Genomic DNA, 18,456 nt, shown 5'->3' with positions numbered 1-18,456 from the left:
CAGCTTGGCCAATGGCGCGGGGTGGCGGGGCCTGGCCGGCTGAGGCGGGGCCGGGAGCCGGCCGGCAGTGCGGACTAGCGGGCAATGGACGAGCCGAGCCTCCTGCGGCGCCGTGGGCTCCAGGTGAGGCCCCGTGCGAGCGGGCAGAGATCGCTGGTGGAGTGAACCTGCCTGGGTGCAGGGTGCGGGATCCGGGCTTGGACGGACCAGGGGGGAAGCCGAGGCAGAGGGAGGGGCGCGCTCCGGGGTCTCCCGCTTGTGCACTCACATCTCAAAGTGCTTTTCGCTAGGTGAGAAGAGGGTATGCCCATTTGCCATATGGAGAAACTGAGGCTCCTTGGGGGAAAGGGGCTGAGGGTTTCGCTCTCTCCAGCAGGAGCTCTAATAATACGAGCAACGACAGCCTTTGAGCGCTCATCGTATGTTCATGTCGTTGGTGTTAATCCTTTTACTAGTGATATGTTGTATTAATCTTTTTACTAGGGATATAGTAATATTAATTAACGTGTATTAATACGTGCTTCGTGCCTTCGCAGCGCCATCGCACCCCTGTCTCAGCTCACCCATAAGGCAAGATGGGGAGGCTGGGGCTGTCAGGCAGCCCTTTCATCAGACGAGGAAATTGAGGCTCCAGTCTAAGAAAGTCACAATCCCGAGGTCCCCCAGCGGCATGTAATTTGCCCACGCTTAACCAGCTCTCTGGTGCACCAGTCACTGCCAACTGGCTGTGTGGCCTGAGGTGTGGGGGCAGGGGCGGTGGGAGGCACTCTTGCGTCTCCGGACTTCAGTTTCCCCATTCACTATAAGGGCCCTCCTTTTCTGACCCCTGGCCTCGGGTTTGTGTTGCGGAGGCTGCGCCACGAAGAGATAAGAAAAAAGGCGTCACAGCTAGCAGAGGCTGACCTTCCGATGTGGGTGACCTCAGGCGGCAATTCCTTTGATCTCTCTGGACCTCAGTTTCCCCGTCTGTTCAATGGGAATTTAGACAATCTAGCCCTTTCCCTGGAGCTTAGACCACACATGTAGAAGCCACGAGTTGCAAGTGGGGAAACCGGGATTCATCATTTATCCAACAAACATTTATTGAAGAGGCAGCGGTGGTGGTGAGGGGTGTTCACCCCTGGAACTGCCCTCCTGGATCTCCCAGCTTGTTGGGGGAAATGAATGCCTGAGCAGCAGTGACCCTGCCGAGGGGTCAGGTGCCATGGGGCACCCTCAGGCACCCCTGGAGAAGGTACCTGAACTGATGGTTGCCAGTGGCTTTGGGACAGAGAAGGCAGCCCCTGGTGGCAGGGCAGGGGGTTGGTTTTTGGGGAATGAATGAGGCTGAGAGAAGCCAGAAAGGACAGGGGTGGGGAAATGGGCACTGAAGCTGAGGAGAATGGGGAAAGGCAGGCTTTGAAACTGGCTGCCAGACTGTGAACTTGTCTAAAGGTGAAGGGGCTGCGGTCACCTGGATTTGGGTTGGGGAACAGGGAGGGTGTGCGTAGAGCTGCAAGGCAGAGACCCTGATGGCATGGGGAAGGAGGGGCAGGAGAAGGGCAGGGGTCATTGCCCAAGGCAAGAGTGGGGGGGCCCTGAGCATAGACGAAGGGGTGCAGCTGGACTAGTGAGCACTGGGGAACCAGGCCCCGCCCAGAGCCCCAGATAGATTTGAGCCCCGCCCACAGCCTCTTAAAATAGAGAAACTGCCTTTGGGTAGGCGAATGGGGGTGCAACTGACGTCAGAAAGTGGGGGCCTGTTCCATGGGGAGGAGGTACCCATTCCCTGAGGACAAATCCCACGTTACAAATGGGGAAACTAAGGCTCATAGACTCATAGGCTCTGTCCAGGTGTCCTGGTGGGTATCAGAGTCAAGATCTGAACCCACACAGACCTGGCTCTCCCTCCAGACCAACCCCACATTGGCAGGACTCCATCCAAGGAGGTGGAGGGACGAGTAGGGATTGCCCAGGTGAGTGAGGGCAACCTGAGCAGGGGGAACAGCACGTGGAAATGCTCAGAGGTATGCAAACATATGTGTTTATGGATCAACCAGAAGCCATTTCTTAGCGCTGAAACTGGGCACGCGAGATGGATTCATCTACTTCCAGGGCTTCTAGCGCTGATTTTGAAGAGGTTAGACTTTCTCCCTAGGGTGATTAGGAGCTGTGGAAGGTGCTGGAGCAGGGGAGGTTATGTCAGATCTGAGAGCTTTGAAAGACTCCTCTGGAGCAGGTGTGGGTCTAAAAAAGAGCCAGAAACAAGGAAAGCAGCTACAGTAAAGGACCAAGTAGGAGATACAATGAAAATATTTTTTTAAATAACAGTAGGAGTGTAAATAACTGCTCACATTATGCGGCACCTACAAATGCTAAATGCTAAGCATGTATTTAAGTTTCCAACAGCCCAGGGGACTATTAGCTTTATTTATCAGAGGGGGAAACTGAGGCTCAGAGAGGGAAAGTAACAGCCGGGAAGTCAGAATTGAAATTCTAACTGGTCTGGCACTTGAGAGTGCAAAGATGTTGAGGGCTTCGGTTTGGGGGATCAGTCACACACTCCTTTAATTGGAGCCCTGAGAGCCACCCCCCACCCCCAATCAGGGGGCAGCCTGCTGATCAGAGTCAGTCAAGTCAATCATTTATCCTGGAGGCTAATCTTTGCCACAGGTCAAAGAGTCAATTCATAAAAGTTTGAGAAAATCATGAGCTGATTGAGCAGTCCAGACAATACATGGAGGTGTCCTGGCCAATCTGACTGTGGCCATGCAGGGTATGCTGTTGGTTGAGTGGTTTTGTTGTTGTTTAGTTGATAAGTGTGTCCAGCTCTTTGCAACTCCATGGACTGTAGCCCAACAGGCTCCTCTGTCCATGAGATTTCCCAGGCAAGAATACTGGAGTGGGTTGCTTTTTCCTTCTCCAGGGGATCTTCCCCACCAAGGGATCAAGCCTTTGTCTCCTGCATTGGTGGGCAGATTCTTCATCGCTAAGCCACCAGGGAAGCCTGACTGAATACTAGGAGGTCATAAATAGGACCTGGCTTGGCCCATGGGCCACCAGTTTGCCTTGGCTGTGGGTAAAGGGAACAGGAGACTGGCTCTTCCTGGTTTGGGTTAGGCTCAGCCTCTGTGTAGCGATTGTCGGCGCCAGTTAACATAAGCTGTTATTACTAGGATTACTACCACTATTATCCTACCATTATTTTCATTTCCCATTTGGCCCTTTGCTTCACAAATGACAGAATTTTATAACACCAGATCCCCAAACAGAGCACGCAGGGACAGAGAAATTGGCCAGTCTGTGTCTGGACTTTGTCTCTTGTTGCTGCTGGGGAAGCTCCCTGGAAGGACCATCTGGCATTCTCATGGCCCAGTTCCAACTATTCTCCTCCTCCAGGAAGTCCTCTGGCTGGTGCCATGTGGTCCCTACTGGTCTCTCTCTCTCTCTGCTCCAGCTGCCATCTCCCCGTGAGACTTGGTCCCACTGGGCTGAGTCCCACCTCCACCCTACTGTCTCCCATTAGCCTGCTGGTCCAACTTGAAGACCCCTCCAGGAAGTCTTTTGGCTCCCCACTCCCTCCAGCCCCTTCTCTTCCTCTGGGTCCATGCTGGTGCCTCCAGTATGGGGGTGTCCATGCCTTCCCCTGTCTCCTTCAGACTGGGGATTCCTCCAGGTGGAGCTGAGGCTTCTGGTGAAGAGGCAGCATCACCCAGCCCAGAAGCGGATACCATAAATATTATCTTTAAAGGGCGGTTCCAGGGGGTTGGACCCGCCACACATACACACCTCCACCCCCTTTCTAGGCGAGAACCACTCCCTGAGGAACAGCTGGCAAAGAGGAGGCTGAAGGCAGAAGCAGATGGTTCAGGGAGCAGAGGGTCCGGGGGTGGTTCCGGGTTCCGGGAGAGTTCCATGTGGGCCCAGTGTTCCACTGAGCCTATGCAGGGGGCTACTGACCTTCCCTCATTTCTCTTTGCCACTTCTCACCTTTTTGTATTTTGGAAGTAAATTAAAATTTGTGGGTTAATTGTGATTTATCAACCTCACAAAACAAGTGTCTTGGCTTCTTTTTATCAAAGCCTCCCCCAGCATCAGGCCCTGAGCCTGCTGCTTGACTCCTTCAGGGCCCCATGTAACTGGACCATTTCCAAACAAGGAAACTGAGACTCAAAAGGATGAAGTTGTTTGGAGGAGATCATACAGCCCAGATTGGGGAGCCAGACTGGGAACCAAGGACTGTCAGGGTTTTAGAAGGAATTGGCTGGGATGGAGGGTGTGTGTGTGTGTGTGTGTACACGTGTGGGCACAGCAAAAACCCCTGAGCTCAGATCCCAGCTCCCCACGTTTTGTGGGTTAGTAGGGGAAGGAGGAAGCTGGCAAAAGAACTCACAACAATTGGAGGGGGCCAATTAGGGGAGCCCCTAATGGTGGTGGGTCTGGGACCCTTTGCCCTGCACGATACTGAGCTCTCCATCCCCAGAGGTATTCAAGCAAACAAGGAGACCTCAGGTTGGCAAATGAGCCTCCTCCCATCTTGAAGGGCTCTGACTTGGTTTTCTGAGCTCAAGGTAGTCGGGGTCCAGCCTCGGGGCTTCGCCCCACCCCTGCAGATCCATCTCTTCCTCCGCCTGGAGACCCTGTCAACCTTTCCCAGCCCTGTCATCTCCGCGCCCAGCAGCTTCCGGCCCCCTCCAATTGGCAGCGGGGGCTGATGACGTCATTGTTGCCATGACGAACGCCCAACTCTAGATGTGGGCAGCCCTGAACCCACCGAGATAAAAATAGTTGTGCATCCTCGACGCTACCGCCCCAGCGTGTGTGTTTGTGTGTGGTGTCCAGAGACCTGGATTCCCGACCCTACCTTAGTCAAGAGATGTGGACAGCTGCTGCCCTCCGCGCCTCAGTTACCCTGCCTCTAAAAAGGCCTCTGCTCCTGGTACGTAGTAGAGTCTCAGTGAATGTGAGTAAAATTTAGCGAGTATTGAGATAGTCTGCGAAGGCCCTTGCTAAGTTCAAAAATAACACAACAACAACACACGACGGTAATAATTTCTGATCATTTTTACCCCAGACCCCGTTTTACATTATCTCCACATTACACGTGGGGAAACCAAAGCACAGGGGGTACCAACCCCTTGGCTCAGGGTCCCACGGACAGGAAAAAAGAGATAATAGATCTGAACCCAGGTCTGAGTGTAAACTTGGGCTACACAGCCTTTTGAGAATTAAAAAGTCCTCTTGGGCAAACCACATTTCAGGGTGGACTCTGGAATCACAGTGGACCCCAAGCATAGGGATTTCTTGTATATGGTAAGGACACCCAGGATTGGTGCAGATCAGCTTGCTGAGCTCTGCATCTTCAATAGGGTTTGTGCCCCCAGCCCCCATTGATGACCAGGACCCAAACCTGCCTGGATTTTGCAGAGGGTGAACAGAAATAGCTTTCAGATCTGGGAGGGCACAGGGTAAGGATGATGCAGGAATCTCCCTTTCCTCAATTGTTGTTGTTCAGTTTCTAAGTTGTGTCTGACTCTTTGCGACCCCATGGGCTGCAGCACACTAGGCTTCCCTGTCCTTCACTATCCCCCAGAGTTTGCTTAAATTCATGTCCATTGAGTCAGTGATGCTATCTAATCATCTCATCCTCTGCCACTCTCTTCTCTTGCCCTCAGTCTTTCCCAGCATCAGTGTCTTTTCCAGTGAGCCAGCTCTTCGCATCAGGTGGCCAAAGTATTTGAGCTTCAGCTTCAGCATCAGTCCTACCAATGAATATTCACAGGCTGATTTCCTTTAGGACTGACTGATTTGATCTCCTTGAAGTCCAAGAGACTCTCAAGAGTTTTCCAGCACCACAATTTGAAAGCATCAGTTCTTCGGCTCTCAGTCTACTTTCCTCAGTAGAATATTAGTATTAATATTTAGCCACTACCGATAGAGTTCTTTGTTAAATCAACTAATTTATTTTAAATAATGAAGTTATTTTTAATGTAAGGAGTCTGAGAGGGCTTCCTGGAGGGAAGGATGTTTGAGCTGAGACCTGAGGGATGAACTTCAATTAACTAGCACCAAAGGGAGGGAAAGTGGTCCTGACAGAGGATACAGCTGGTGCAAAGGCCCTGAGGCAGGGCTGAGTTCAGTGTATGGGGTGAGCAGAAAAGAGGCATTGGTTGGAACAGGGTGAATAAGGGGCCAACTGGGAGATGAGGTGAGTGGAAGGCTAGGGAAGTGAGGGGTTTGTCTCCTTGGGAATGACTCCTGTTTTCTTTTCAGAAGGAGCTGAGCCTACCACGCCGGGGACGTGGGTGAGTTCACCTGGGGCCAGTTGGCTGGGTGGAGCCCTATGGTTCTGGGCACAGATATTTCAGTGGCAGCATCTGAATTGTGAATTTATTTAATAATTACTACAAAGCTTCTCACCTTGATCCTGCCCTGCCCCCTTTTCCCCCTGGTGTTTGCAAAGTGCTTCACAGGCACCTCACCACAGGCTGGGAGGTGAGGTACAAATCATGCCAGTTTGCAGATGGGAACCTGAAGTGCCTAAGAGTTGCATCACTGGCTCAAAAGCACCCAACTTGAAAGGGTGGTATCCAGGGTCCAGACTATAGAATTCCAATCTGGTGTCCTGGAATTGGCTTGCATGCCTCCCATGACAGAAAGCTCATTCTATTTCAGGGAACATTGGTGGAAAATCATACAATTCAGGGTCACATTAATGTTCCTGGTGGTTGGCATTGTGAGATCCCTCAAACTCAAAGAAGATTTGTTAAGTGTCTTCACTGGTTTGTTGATGTTGTTTAGTCACCAAGTTGTGTTCTACTCTTTGTGACCACCTGGACAGTAGTCCACCAGGTTCCTCTGTCCATAGGGTTTCTCAGGCAAGAATACTGGAGTGAGTTGCCATGCCCTCCTCCAGGGGATCTTCCTGACCCAGGGATTGAATCTGCATCTCTTGTGTGTCTTGCATTGGCAGGCAGATTCTTTATCACTGAGCCACCTGGGAAGCGCCCAGGTTTACACAGGTTTATGTGTGAGCTACCCTGGTAGCTCAGTTGGTAAAGACTTCGCATGCAATGCAGGAGACTGCCTGCAATATAGGAGACGCAGGATTGATGCCTGGGTCAGGAAAATGGCTGAGAAGAGAATGGCTACCCACTCCAATATGCTTGCCTGGGAAATCCCATGGTCAGAGAGCCTGGTGGGCTACAGTCCATGGGGTCACAAAGAGTTGGATATGAGTGAAGCCACTTAGCACACTTAGCAGCATTGGTGGGAAAACCAAAGTCCAGGAAGAGGAGGAGTTTGCCTTGTGCTGGTGGTCTGGGGCAGTGTGATGGCAAACACTCGCTCTTTGGAGGCTTGGAAGCTGTGTTGGCCTGAGTTGAGGGTGGGAATTCCCTTGCGCCTCAGTGAAATCACTCCCTCAGCAAACTTCTTTTGAGTATCTACTGTGTACTAGGTTCTGTTCCAGGCACAGGCGACAGGGTGAGAAGTCAATGCTGGACCCTGTCATGCAGCTTGCACTCTCTTGGACAAAATGATGAAGTGATGTTCTATAGCACTGTGTGTGTGTGTGTGTGTGTGTGCACTCTCTCAGTCATGTCTGATTCTTTGAAACCCCATGGACTGTAGCCTCCCAGCTTCCTCTGTCCATGGGATTTTTCAGGCAAGAATACTGGAGCAGGTTGCCATTTCCTACTCCAGGCTATCTTCCTGACCCAGCGATTGAACCCGTTGTCTCTTGGTCTCTTGTATTGGCAGGCAGATACTTTACCACTGTGCCACCTGGGAAGTGATGTTATACAGGGGAGAGATTAGAGGCAGACAGAGGGGGCTGGGGGGTGGCTTAGAGGAAGTGACATTTGAGACTAGATATGGAAGAGGAGGGAGAGAGGCCAAGGGAAAGGGTAGGGGGAACCGCATTCCAGGTAGAGAGAACGGCATGGTCGAAGGTCCTGAGATGCAAACCTGCTTAGTATTGGAGAAACAGCATGGAGACAGGAGTGGAGAGAGAGGAAAAGGGGTAGATCCTGGCGGCTGGATGAGAGTTTTAAGTCTGGTGGTGGGGCTGGTGTCAGAGTAGCCCCCAAGTTCAGACCCTCTCTTGTTGGACAGAGGGTAGTGCAGCAGGTGGGGAGGGACCTGCGGGCCCCGGTAGGGGCAGGGAATGGACGCCGCCGGGAAGGCCGGCACTGTCCCCAGCCTTTGCCCAGGCTGGGGGCGGGTGGTGGGCGGTGAATCAGTCCAAACTGCAGAGGGCGAAGTCCGGGACCGCTGCGTAGGACCAGGACAAACACTCCCTGAAGGCGGTCTACTCTTAGCCACCTGCGGTGTGCCTGACTCGTTCTAACCAGGATTTCTAGGGGCCTGCGGCCAAGCACAGACAACCCCAGACTTTCGGGAGTCTGGGCTGGGCAGGACGGAGGCTGGGGCTCGGAGCGCCGGAGGTCCACTTGTATTAGGGAGACTGGTGGGGCTGAATTCGGATATGAATGAGGGCGATGACGGTCCTGGCAGAGGGAATCCAGGGAAGCAAAGGCCCGGTGGCGTAGTCGGGGCCTCCGGTGTTCGGGGAGATGCTGACACCGGCTGTGGGTGGCTAGGGACGTGGGGCTGAGCCCCTGCGGTGGTGGCCAGTGGGAGGATAGGGGCGGGGCACGCTCAATCCCGGGTCCAGAGACGCCCCCCCCCCGAGGGCGGGGCTCGGCGAGGGCCGGGTCTCCTCCGGGAAGGGGCGGGGCCAGTTGATGGAGCAATGAAACTGGTTGAGAAGGCAGTGACCGCCTTTCTTTCCGACTGTGCAGCTCAGTGACTCGAAGCCCGGCACCCTCGCCGGCCCTTCCTGGGAGAAGGTGGCACGGGTGCCTCCCGCCTCCCGCAATCCGATCTTTCCTGCTAGGCTGGGCCTGCGCGTAGGTGCAGGGCTCGGAGCCCCGCCCCTGGGCGGAGAGAACCCGCCCTCCCCGCCCCCCGCAGCCCAGCCCCCACTCCGCGTCCGCCTCGCCTGCTAGGCGTGCTGTCCTGGCGTCCTGTGTCTGTCCGTCCGATTGCGACACGATCAGGGCGGCCACGAAGGGGGCGTCAGTACTCGGTCGCGGTCGCATAGACGCGGCCTCGGCATGAAGTCCCGCAGGGACAAGCTGCACATCCCGGCGCTGACCCTCGAGTGAGTGCTTGACCCTGGAAGGGGAGAGGGAGGGGAAGAGGGACAGGGTGACAACCACTCTTCCTCCGCGTCTCTGTTCAAGTCGCCCCGAATCGCACCACCGCCTCCGGGGAGCCCTCCCGGCTCATCGATCTGGCCCTGCCCTCGTGGCCTACGGTAGACCCAGTATCCCCAGCCTCAGGCCCCTTCTCCCTAAGGGAACCACGCCCTGGTCCGTCTCCAGCCACACGCAGGGGCTGTTGGCAGGTTCACCGTCCCCGGCCTCTTTCTTTGCAGTCTGTCTCCAAGCAGCCAGAGCCCGTCCTTGCTGAGTCCCAGCAGCCCCTGCAGCCCCTGCAGCCCCTCGCTGGGCCTGCACCCCTGGAGGTAAGTGACCGTGCACACGGGCGGGGCACGGACATTGCCCTGGCACCCCAGAGACTTGGAAGCCGCCCAGATCCAGCTCCCTCCCCCAAGGTACTGTGGGCTGGTGACTTGGACTCTCTGGGCCTCAGTTTACCCCTCCATAAAATGACACTGTGATCCACACTAGGACCATGATGGGAAAATTCCATATTCACTCAGAGCCAGCGGGTCCCCCTTCTGGCAGATGGCCAGGAGGAGGCCAGAACTTGAACTGTTGCCCAAGGACTTCCTTGAGACAGGTGCTGGGTTCCCAGCCTGTTCAGGGCCTTGATGAATTGGCCTGGCCTCCTGGGCTGTGACCCAGCTGAAGCTGGCCTGAAAACTCCTCCCTCTAAATGTACACACACACACATACACACACTCACTCACTCACTCACTCACTCACCCCTAAGGCTGAGAGTCCACCTTTGGAGCCCTGGCACCGAACTTAACCAGGCAGAGTAGTGTAGGGAGAAAAGAACCAGCTTGACTGAGCACCAGCTCTCTACCAAATGCCTTCTTTTCCCCTCCACAACCTTGGGAGAGAAGCGCCCTTTCTGATCCCATTTCCGAGCAGAGGAAACTGAGGTTCAGAGAGGAGACATCAGTTCTCCTGGTTCAGTATGTCTGGGGGCTAAGTGTCTGGACCAGCTTTGCCATCAGAGTCTGTTAAGGGTTTGAACTACCCTCTGTAACTGGCATCACCGACTCAATGGACGTGAGTTTGAGTGAACTCCGGGAGTTGGTGATGGACAGAGAGGCCTGGCGTGCTGCGATTCATGGGGTCACAAAGAGTCGGACACGACTGAGCGACTGAACTGACTGAACTGACTGTAACTGGAGAAGTGGGTGTCTCAGGCTCTTGCCCCTGTACAGGAAAGAACATCAAGGTTATAATGGGCTCCTCGCACAGCGTGGGCAAAATTTAGGGAGGTGACAGAGGTATAGGTGAGTGATGTCTAGAATTTGATGGCCTATCGACTATTTACACATTAGTATGAAGGGGCTGCTCGGACTCTTTCCCTGGGCCTTTAATGGAGAGAAGAGAGAGCACCTTGGAGCCCACACAAGGTGCTGGGCACCTACTGTGTGCCAGGTGCTAAGGGCATATCTGTGAACCAGAGGTGCATAGTTTCTTCCTCTTGGGGCTCTCAGTCAGTTCTTAGGCATCAGGCAATGAACAAGGGGATGAGCTAACAAGACGCATTCAGGGGGAGACCTCTGAATATGGTGTCTGAGCCAAGGCCTGAGCAGAGCTAGGGGAAGGAGGGCGCCAAACAGAGCGATGTGAACATGCAGAGGTCCTGAGGCAGGACCAAGACTTTTTGTTTTATTATTTATTTATGGCCACGCTCCCCGCACTATGTGGGATCTTAGTTCCCCAACCAGGGATCTAACCCACATGCCCTGCAGTAGAAGCACACAGTCATAGCAACTAGACCACTAGGGAAGTCTCAGGACCAAGATGTTAAAGCCTCTGTGGCCACCTTGGGGAGAGAAAGGTTGGCTGGGGACAGGAGATAGGAATGGAGGTGACAGAGGCAGAAAAGTGGCTAGGGCAACATCCAGGTAGGAGATGGTGTGGTCTGGACCAGGCTGGGGTGCCTCAGTGGAAGGCAGAGATGGTGTCGCCCCCCGTTTAGCAGAGGAGGCGATTACAGCTTAGGACCTCTGAGTGTGTTGTCCAGGGGCACCTTGGGAGAGAATATCAGGCCAGATCTGACTCTTGAGTCTTTGGCCTCAACCCCAGGTGAGGACCGGATGAGGGGAGGGACCTGTGGAAAGCAGATAAGCCAGTTTTACCAGGAGGAAATGGAGGCAGAGAGCTTGGGGCCCAAGCTCAGTCCGCCGGTCCCCTTTCTCGCCACCGGGGGGCAGCAGAGCCGCATTGCCTTGGGCCAGGCAAAGAACTGGGTCCTGGTCTCCTCTGCTCTGAGCACTTTAGGAATACGCCCACTCTTATCCCCTCAGCCTCCAAAGCCCTGTGGGTCCAGCCCACGGTGTGCCAGTAACTGTGTAAATAGGATAGTGTTAGGTGGACACAGTGATGCACCCCGCCACCCCTGCCCATCCATCTCTCTCCGGAGCTCACCTGACTACTCATGTGGCTTCCTGGACTGCCATAGTATAAGCTGGTCCAGCCTCAGGGCCTTTGCATTTGCTGCCCACCCTCTGCTTAGAGCTCCATTTTCTCTATTTACTCTTTTATTCATCTGTCAAGTCTCCGTCAAGCTCTCAGATAGGAAGCCTTTCCTTACCAACCCTCCCCGCCCCTGCCCCCCCATAAGGGCCCCAAGCCCCACTTACATTCATGTTGTACATCCTGACCCCCCCCATGAGTGTGTGATGCGGCGGGCCTTAGTTACAGCACTCAGGCTCCTGGTTGACGCATGCGGGATCTTTCATTGCAGTGCACAGGTTTCTCTCTAGCTGTGGTACTCGGGCTCAGGATGTAAGCTCAGTAGTTGGGGCGGGGTCAGTTGCCCCACAACATGTGGGATCCCAGTTCCCCAACCAGGGATTGAACCCGTGTCCCCTACATTAGATGGCAGATTCTCAACCACTGGACCACCAGGGAAGTCCCTCTATGTTTTCTTGTGTGATTATTGGGTTGTTTTTTTTCACCCAAAGGTTTGGGAGTCCCTTGAGGGCCTGACTTCATCTGTCCTGGTCATCCTATAGCCTCAGGCACAGCCTGGTAGACAGCAGGTGCTCAGTTAATGCTTGGGGCACAAATAGGAAGCGGCTGGGAGGGCCCCACCTGTGTTGGGGTGCAGGGAGCAGATTGAAGAGAAGGTCTTGAGTTGGGTCCATATGGCCAAGGGGACAACAAAGAGGCTGTTCCAAGCAGGAACAGCGTTGTCAGAGGAGGGTTCCCTCTGGCCTTAGATACCAAGGACAGGAAGATTTTGGATTTTCTACTGAGGGTACTGGGAACCCCACAAGGTATGGAGCTTGGAGGGGTGTGGACAGCTCATGGGCAGGTGGAAGGGGCTGTGATCGTCCGACCGATGTGGGGTCAGGAATGGGGGTCTGTATGTCCACCAAGGGCTTTCCTGTTTACACAGTTACTGGCACAGGCAGAGAGAGGCAACTCCCTAGACAGAAAGCTAGGATCTGAGCTCTAGGAAAGGGATTAACCCAGGAGTGCAGATTTGCTGTAAAATGAGGAGCCATGGAGGGTGTGTGAGCAGGGGAGGACCTTGATCTGGTGGGCAGTGGGCTGGTGCTGGAGATTACTGGCTCAGCCAGCCTTTCACGGGAGGTCTTTGCCATGGCCATGGGTCCCCTGGATTGCCAGCTGTGGCCTGGTCTGCAGAGGAGGAAACTGAGGCCAGATGGGCGTGGGAGAAGCAGCTGCTGGGGATGCCAGTGCCGTGGGCGTAATGGGAGGCAGGCAGGCGGTGCAGGCTGGGAATGATGGGCAGCTCCTTTCCTAACTGTGTGCAGAAGTGTTCCTGGCACATGTGGTGGTGGTGGTGGGGCGGGGGGGGAGCTTGTGGATACAGCGTGTTAGCATATGGTGCATGAGACTATGACTTCATCCCCACTTGGGTTCCTAGACCTATGGGACCCCGAATTCCTCCCAGGCAGGAGGCTCTGTTTCCTGTACGTGGCTCTGGCTAAATACCTGAGGATCCTGGGTGACCTCTCTTATCCTCATCTCTTCATCCGACCCCTTAACAGCACCTCTTCTTTAGCCTCAGAATACATCCAGAATTTACCCACTTCATTCTATGGCCCCACCCTGGTCCAACCCTCAGTATCCCCCTCCCAGGCCCTGTTACAGCTCCTCACTAGCCTCCTGCCACCTTCCACTCTTGCCCCAACAGCTCCTGTTCCCCATGGCAGACATGAGGGAGGCTATTTTACAATAGTCCGGATCACACCCTTCCTCTGCACACACATCCTCCATGGCTCCCTATTGCCCCTGCAGTAAAACTGCCATCCTCTCTGCAGCCCACAAGGCCTGTATGGAGAGTCTTGCTGGTGTCTTCCTGTCAGCCCTGCCTCAGGGCCTTTGCATGAGCTGTGCTCTCTGCCTGAGATGCTTTTTCTCCATGGCTGGCCCCTCTGCCTTCTCAGTGTGTGGCTGGCTGCAGTGTCACTTCAGAGAGGCTAAAGTTGTCTTTTGCCAGTGTTGCCCCTGTTCTTTGCCTTCCTTGACTTCAGAAATTAACTGGTTCACGTAAGTGTTTCATGTCTCCTCTCTGCCTCCTGAGTCCCCAGACTGGGGACCCTGGCTGCAGGGATTATTTGTGTCCTGCATCCCCCGTGTCCAGTACAAAGGGTGTATTTTTTTTTGAGTGAACGAGTGGCTAGGTATGTGTTGTTTGAGCCTCAGTCTGGAGGGCCTGGGGAGACACTCAGCAATATCTGGGCCACCTGAAGGTGACACCGGGCTTAGAGGGAGCAAGGTGGGGATTCTGAGAGAGACTTGAGAAGCAAAATCAGTGGCACGATGGATGCACAGGGTTAGGGCTATAGGGCTATGTACCAGGCAGCAACGCCCTCTGTATGCCTTGGTTTTCTCAGATGTGGGGTCAGGCTCCAGGTCAGTCCTGCCTGGGGTAGTTCCCAAAGTGTTGTATGGCCTGTGGAGGGTTCACCTTCAGGGTGACACTGTCCCTGATTTCCGGGGGGGCTGTCATGAAAGGAGGAAGCATTAACTCACAGTCTGCTGTGTGACACATTATGTAATGAAGGTGATCTGTGCCCCAGCTCTGTACCAGGCACTTTCTGTGCCTCTGATTTCGTTGTTATTCAGTCGCTAAGTCCTACCCGACTCTTTGGGACCTCATGGACTGTAGTCCACCAGGCTCCTCTGTCCTCCACTGTCTCCCAGAGTTTGCTCAAATTCATGTCCAATTGAGTTGGTGATGGTATCTTCGGCCGCCCCCTTCTCCTTTGGCTTTCAGTCTTTCCCAGCATCAGGGTCTTTTCCAATGAGTCAGCTCTTTTATTGCATTTTCACAAACAGACATGTGTAGATGGGGAAACAGGCCTGGAAGTTTACCTAATGCTAACATTGATCAAATGTTTACCAAGCACTCTTGGAGACACAGAGTAATCTTCGTGTCAGCCCCATATTCCTCCCATTTTACAGTTGAGAATACTGAGGCTTGAGAAGTTAAATCAGGTGTCTGATTCCTGATAGTAGCCAGGCTGATGGCCTTTCCTGTCATACAGACAAGAAGAGGATATCAGGTGCTCTACTCAGTTTGCTAAACACGTCCACTATTGGAAGATGCTGGGACAAAGAATCCCAAGCCAGGGGAAGACAGAGCTGGACAGACACAAGAGAAGTCTTCCTGGACGAGGGGGACACTGGATTTTGCCAGACAGGAAAGGCATTCCAAGGAGTAAAGCTAGCGTGGGCGTGGTAGCATGAGCTGAACCTGGCCACTGGATGGGTCTGAGTGCCACACTCCCTCCCGAAGGGCTTAATGCCTAGGGAATGGGTAGAGGGAGAAGCTGTCGTATTTACATTTTGCTGGAAGAGAGCCAAGTTCCAAGGCCCTGCATCCAGGTACCGCCAACGCCCCGCCCCTGCCGCCTGCAACCCTGGCAATGTCCCGCCCCTCCGCCCGCGGCCCTGGCAACGTCCCGCCCCTCCGCCCGCGGCCATGGCAACACCACGCCCACTCGCCAGCACGCGAGTCCGCCGGCCTGGCTTCCGAGTCGCTCACCCCTCCCAGCCAGGCCAGGCCCCGCCCCCGCGCGGTCCTGGGCGGGGTTCCCGGCCTCGCTCCCGGGCGCGCGCTTCCTCCTCTCCCTATACCCCCAGCCCCGCGGCGCGCCCCCCCGCCCCTCACCGTGGGGCTCCGGGAGCAGATTCCACGGTGAAGGTTCGCGCCCCGCCGCCGCTGGTTGCGCCCCCGTGCCTCTCGGGCCTCTAGCGGCGGCGGCGGCACAAAGGGAAGCAGCATGTCCGACCCCAGCTACTGGACGGCGGTGGCGGCGCCCGGCCACCGGAGCCGCCTGGCCAAGGGCGCGTTGCTGCAGCGCTCCAAGAGGTAGGGGGCTTCGCGCGGACCTACCGAGTGGCGCGGCGGCCGATCGAGCAGACACGAGTTGCTGAAAGTGCGTCTCGGCAGCGTGGCGAGGGCCACAGTGTGCGGCGGTGGGGGGAAGTGGGAGGATGCTTTGGGATCTAGGTATCCCCTGGGGTCCCAGGTACCCTCCTGTTACCGCTCCTTACCCAGACTGGAGTGTCTGTCCGCCAGGGTCAGCTCAGGTGGTGACAGAGGCTGTAGGGATTTGGGACTGAATCAGGATTCGAACCTAGGTCAGTCCTCTGGCCAGACCTGGGGAGGAGCTTCTTGGAAAAACTGAGACTCTTTGGTCCTTGGGGCCCAGTCAGCGGAAATGTTGGTTCAGAAGTAAACATTTGCTGCAGGAGGCTGGTGTGCATGTCGGTTATCAGGCGGGGGTGAAAAATCACTTCGTTCTATACAGAGCAAAGTGGAGTCTCAGTTTCTCCTTCTGAAAAGCAGAGAAGCTAAGTGAGGGCTGTGAGCCCTGCTGGACCTATGTGGAAATTCCAGCTCAGCCAATGTCAGGATATGTGACCTCAGGCAGTTCCTTAACCTCTCTGTGCTTAAGTGTCTCACCAGTGCTTGGTCTAGGCATTCCCAGAGGGAACACAGGCAAAGGCTGAGTAATGGGACCAGCAGCTGAAGGACCTTGAATGCCTAGTTTAGGATTCAGGCTCTTCTTCCAGAACCCGGGGAGCCGCAGAAGGCTCATGGGCCCCTCAGGGATCAGGTGCCAGAAACTGACCTCAGGCCCCTCTTTTCTAACATACTTCTCACTCTCTGTTGAACCACAAGGGTGATTCTTGAAAAACTAGGCAGCTTCTTGGGGTCCTGCGCCTTCTCCAGGAATGGCTGAGCAAATAGTTGGGGCTCAATAGATGCTCAGGAATTGAACAGAGGATGCCCAGATCCCCTTTGAGAGCTCAGATGTAGCTGTTTTTGAGAAGGCCCTGCCTGAGAGCAAGAGGGAGGAGGCCAAGTGTTTTCCCCAAATGCTGTTGGAAGTGAAAAACGATGCGTCGGAATGAAGAGTCCGGTGAGGGGTTGGAAGAGGATGTGGGCTGTGAGTGTGTGTGTGTGTTGGGGTGGGGGGTTGACAGGAAGTTTTGCAGGAACCTGTGGGTTTCACTTTTGCTTCTGCGCCTCAGACTAGAGGACAATCTCTGTGGCTGGTGACATCTGTGGCCTCAGTTTTCCAGGCTGGGAAATGGGTGTAGCCTGTCTCTCCCTCCTCTGGGCTTATTGGTATTGGTGAATGCTGGTGATTTCTCTGGCGAGTCATTGTCTTCTCTCCCACCATGCACCAAACCCTGTGAGTAATGGATACGTACCCGCCACACTTCACCCTGTGCCCCGCCCAAAGCTGAGAACTGTGTATGCACCTTGCAAGGTGTACAGATGGGGAAACTGAGGCTCAGGGGGGCAGCGGCAAGTACAGCAGTGGGTAGGCGGAACCCCTCCTCCCTATGCATTGAGTCTCCTGAGCGGGTTGCTGACCTCGCCTTCCTCGGCCTGCATTGTGCCTCTGCCTGGAACACTGTTCCTGGCCCCGCGAGGCCCCAGCGTTTCATCTCTCCCTCTCTACGCAGTTCTGCCGAGGCCGGGCTGCGTTGGCAGCTCTGGCTGCGTGGGCTGATGCACTTGTCGGGCGAGCAGAGCCGTTGCCAGGCGACTGCCAGGGTTGGGGGGGGGAACCATGTTGCTCGCAACTTCCCTATGCCAGGGCGGGGGCTGGGGCCAGGGCCCAGGTGGGAGAAACTGGGCCAGGGATCTGGTGGCCAGGAAGGAGCTGGGATGAAGGGAGGAAAGCACGTGGGCCAAAGTTTGGCAGAACAAGATGCAACTGTGCATGATGCCGGCTTTAGGGTTTCCAAGGGTCACATTGACGTTTTAGGGGGGTCTCAGGGGAGGGGATTGGCCAGGAGATTGGAGCAGTGGTCCTGGGAAGAGATGCTTAATATGGAGTAGGGGATCTGCCTTAACCCCTCTGTGGGTTCCAGGGTCCTCTTCACCCTCTGTCTTGTCTGCCAGTGTTCCTGGCAAGGCTCTGGGAGTGGGACTGTGAACACAGAAGCTGGAGAAGCAGGGCCAGGGGCTCCCAGGCTGAACTCAGGGCCATGGGGGAGTCCACCTGGGGAGCAGAGAGGGCACAGTCATGTCCCTGAAGCTGCCGCCCATGGGCTCCCGGTTGGGCATGTGGTTCTCTGAGCCAGGAGGTCCAGGTCTGACCTTATCCCCCCTCCCCCAATAGCTGCCGCAGCGGGAACCGCAAGAGCCTGGTGGTAGGAACACCCTCGCCCACCCTTTCCCGGCCCCTGTCGCCACTGTCCATCCCAACAGGTGAGTGCGGGACGGGGCAAGCGGGGTGGAGTGGAGGTGTCCTGTCTCCACTCCCGCTGACTCAGTTTCCCCACCTCCTCCTCAGCAGGCAGCAGCCCCCTAGATAGTCCTCGGAATTTCTCAGCTGCCTCTGCCATCAACTTCCCTTTCGCACGGAGGTGAGTGGTTGCCAGTTTTGGGGGATGGTGGCTGATACCATGGGCAAGGGGCCAGGCAGGGGCCTGCTCTTGGTGGCTGGACCTGCCTCCTCATCAGCCTTTTTTCCCCCTCCCCTGGCCTCTGCCCTGCGGTGGTCCCCCCTCTGGCTCCCGCCCCTGGCAAATGCATGCATGCACGACCTCTTACAGCCACATCACACGCACAGACAGGTAATTTCTAGGAGCCCTTGGGGAGGGGGTGGGGGTGGGGGTGGCATGGCCTGGTCCAGGAATCTCACTCCCTGAAAGTTATTAATTCACCTAACAAGAGCTGGTGGAGGAGCTGTTGTGTGCCAGGTGTTTAAATGCCGCTTATTCATTCAACATTTATTGCGTTCCCGTTGGGTGCCGT

The 18,456-nt window shown here is 55.2% G+C and overlaps 1 protein-coding gene across 15 annotated transcripts in view; it reads left to right on the top strand.

Annotated features, from left to right (window-relative positions):
* Positions 1-19: 19 nt before the first annotated feature.
* The window catches only part of MAST3 (microtubule associated serine/threonine kinase 3), a 41,448-nt gene continuing 23,011 nt past the window's right edge, over positions 20-18,456 (top strand). Inside the window, exons 1-5 of one of the 15 annotated variants that reach the window (XM_086408421.1) lie at positions 20-123; positions 6,253-6,284; positions 17,819-17,907; positions 17,996-18,065; positions 18,255-18,275. In XM_086408421.1, the coding sequence (XP_086264547.1) occupies positions 85-123; positions 6,253-6,284; positions 17,819-17,907; positions 17,996-18,065; positions 18,255-18,275 (251 nt within the window). In that variant the 5' untranslated portion in view covers positions 20-84. Of the gene's footprint in view, positions 124-4,840; positions 4,943-6,252; positions 6,285-9,011; positions 9,146-9,421; positions 9,512-14,859; positions 15,060-15,230; positions 15,547-16,752; positions 16,880-17,818; positions 17,908-17,992; positions 18,066-18,254; positions 18,276-18,456 lie in introns of those variants that run through there. The other 14 variants (XM_086408419.1, XM_086408428.1, XM_086408412.1 and 11 more) reach the window with 14 other exon arrangements.

This window comes from Bos grunniens, chromosome 7 (assembly GCF_055505025.1).
Source record: "Bos grunniens cultivar Pamir isolate PY7600 chromosome 7, Bosgru_T2T1.0, whole genome shotgun sequence".
NCBI lineage: Eukaryota > Metazoa > Chordata > Mammalia > Artiodactyla > Bovidae > Bos > Bos grunniens.
The sequence above is the reverse complement of the archived record's forward strand: the minus strand, read 5'-3'. Positions and strand labels throughout refer to the sequence as shown.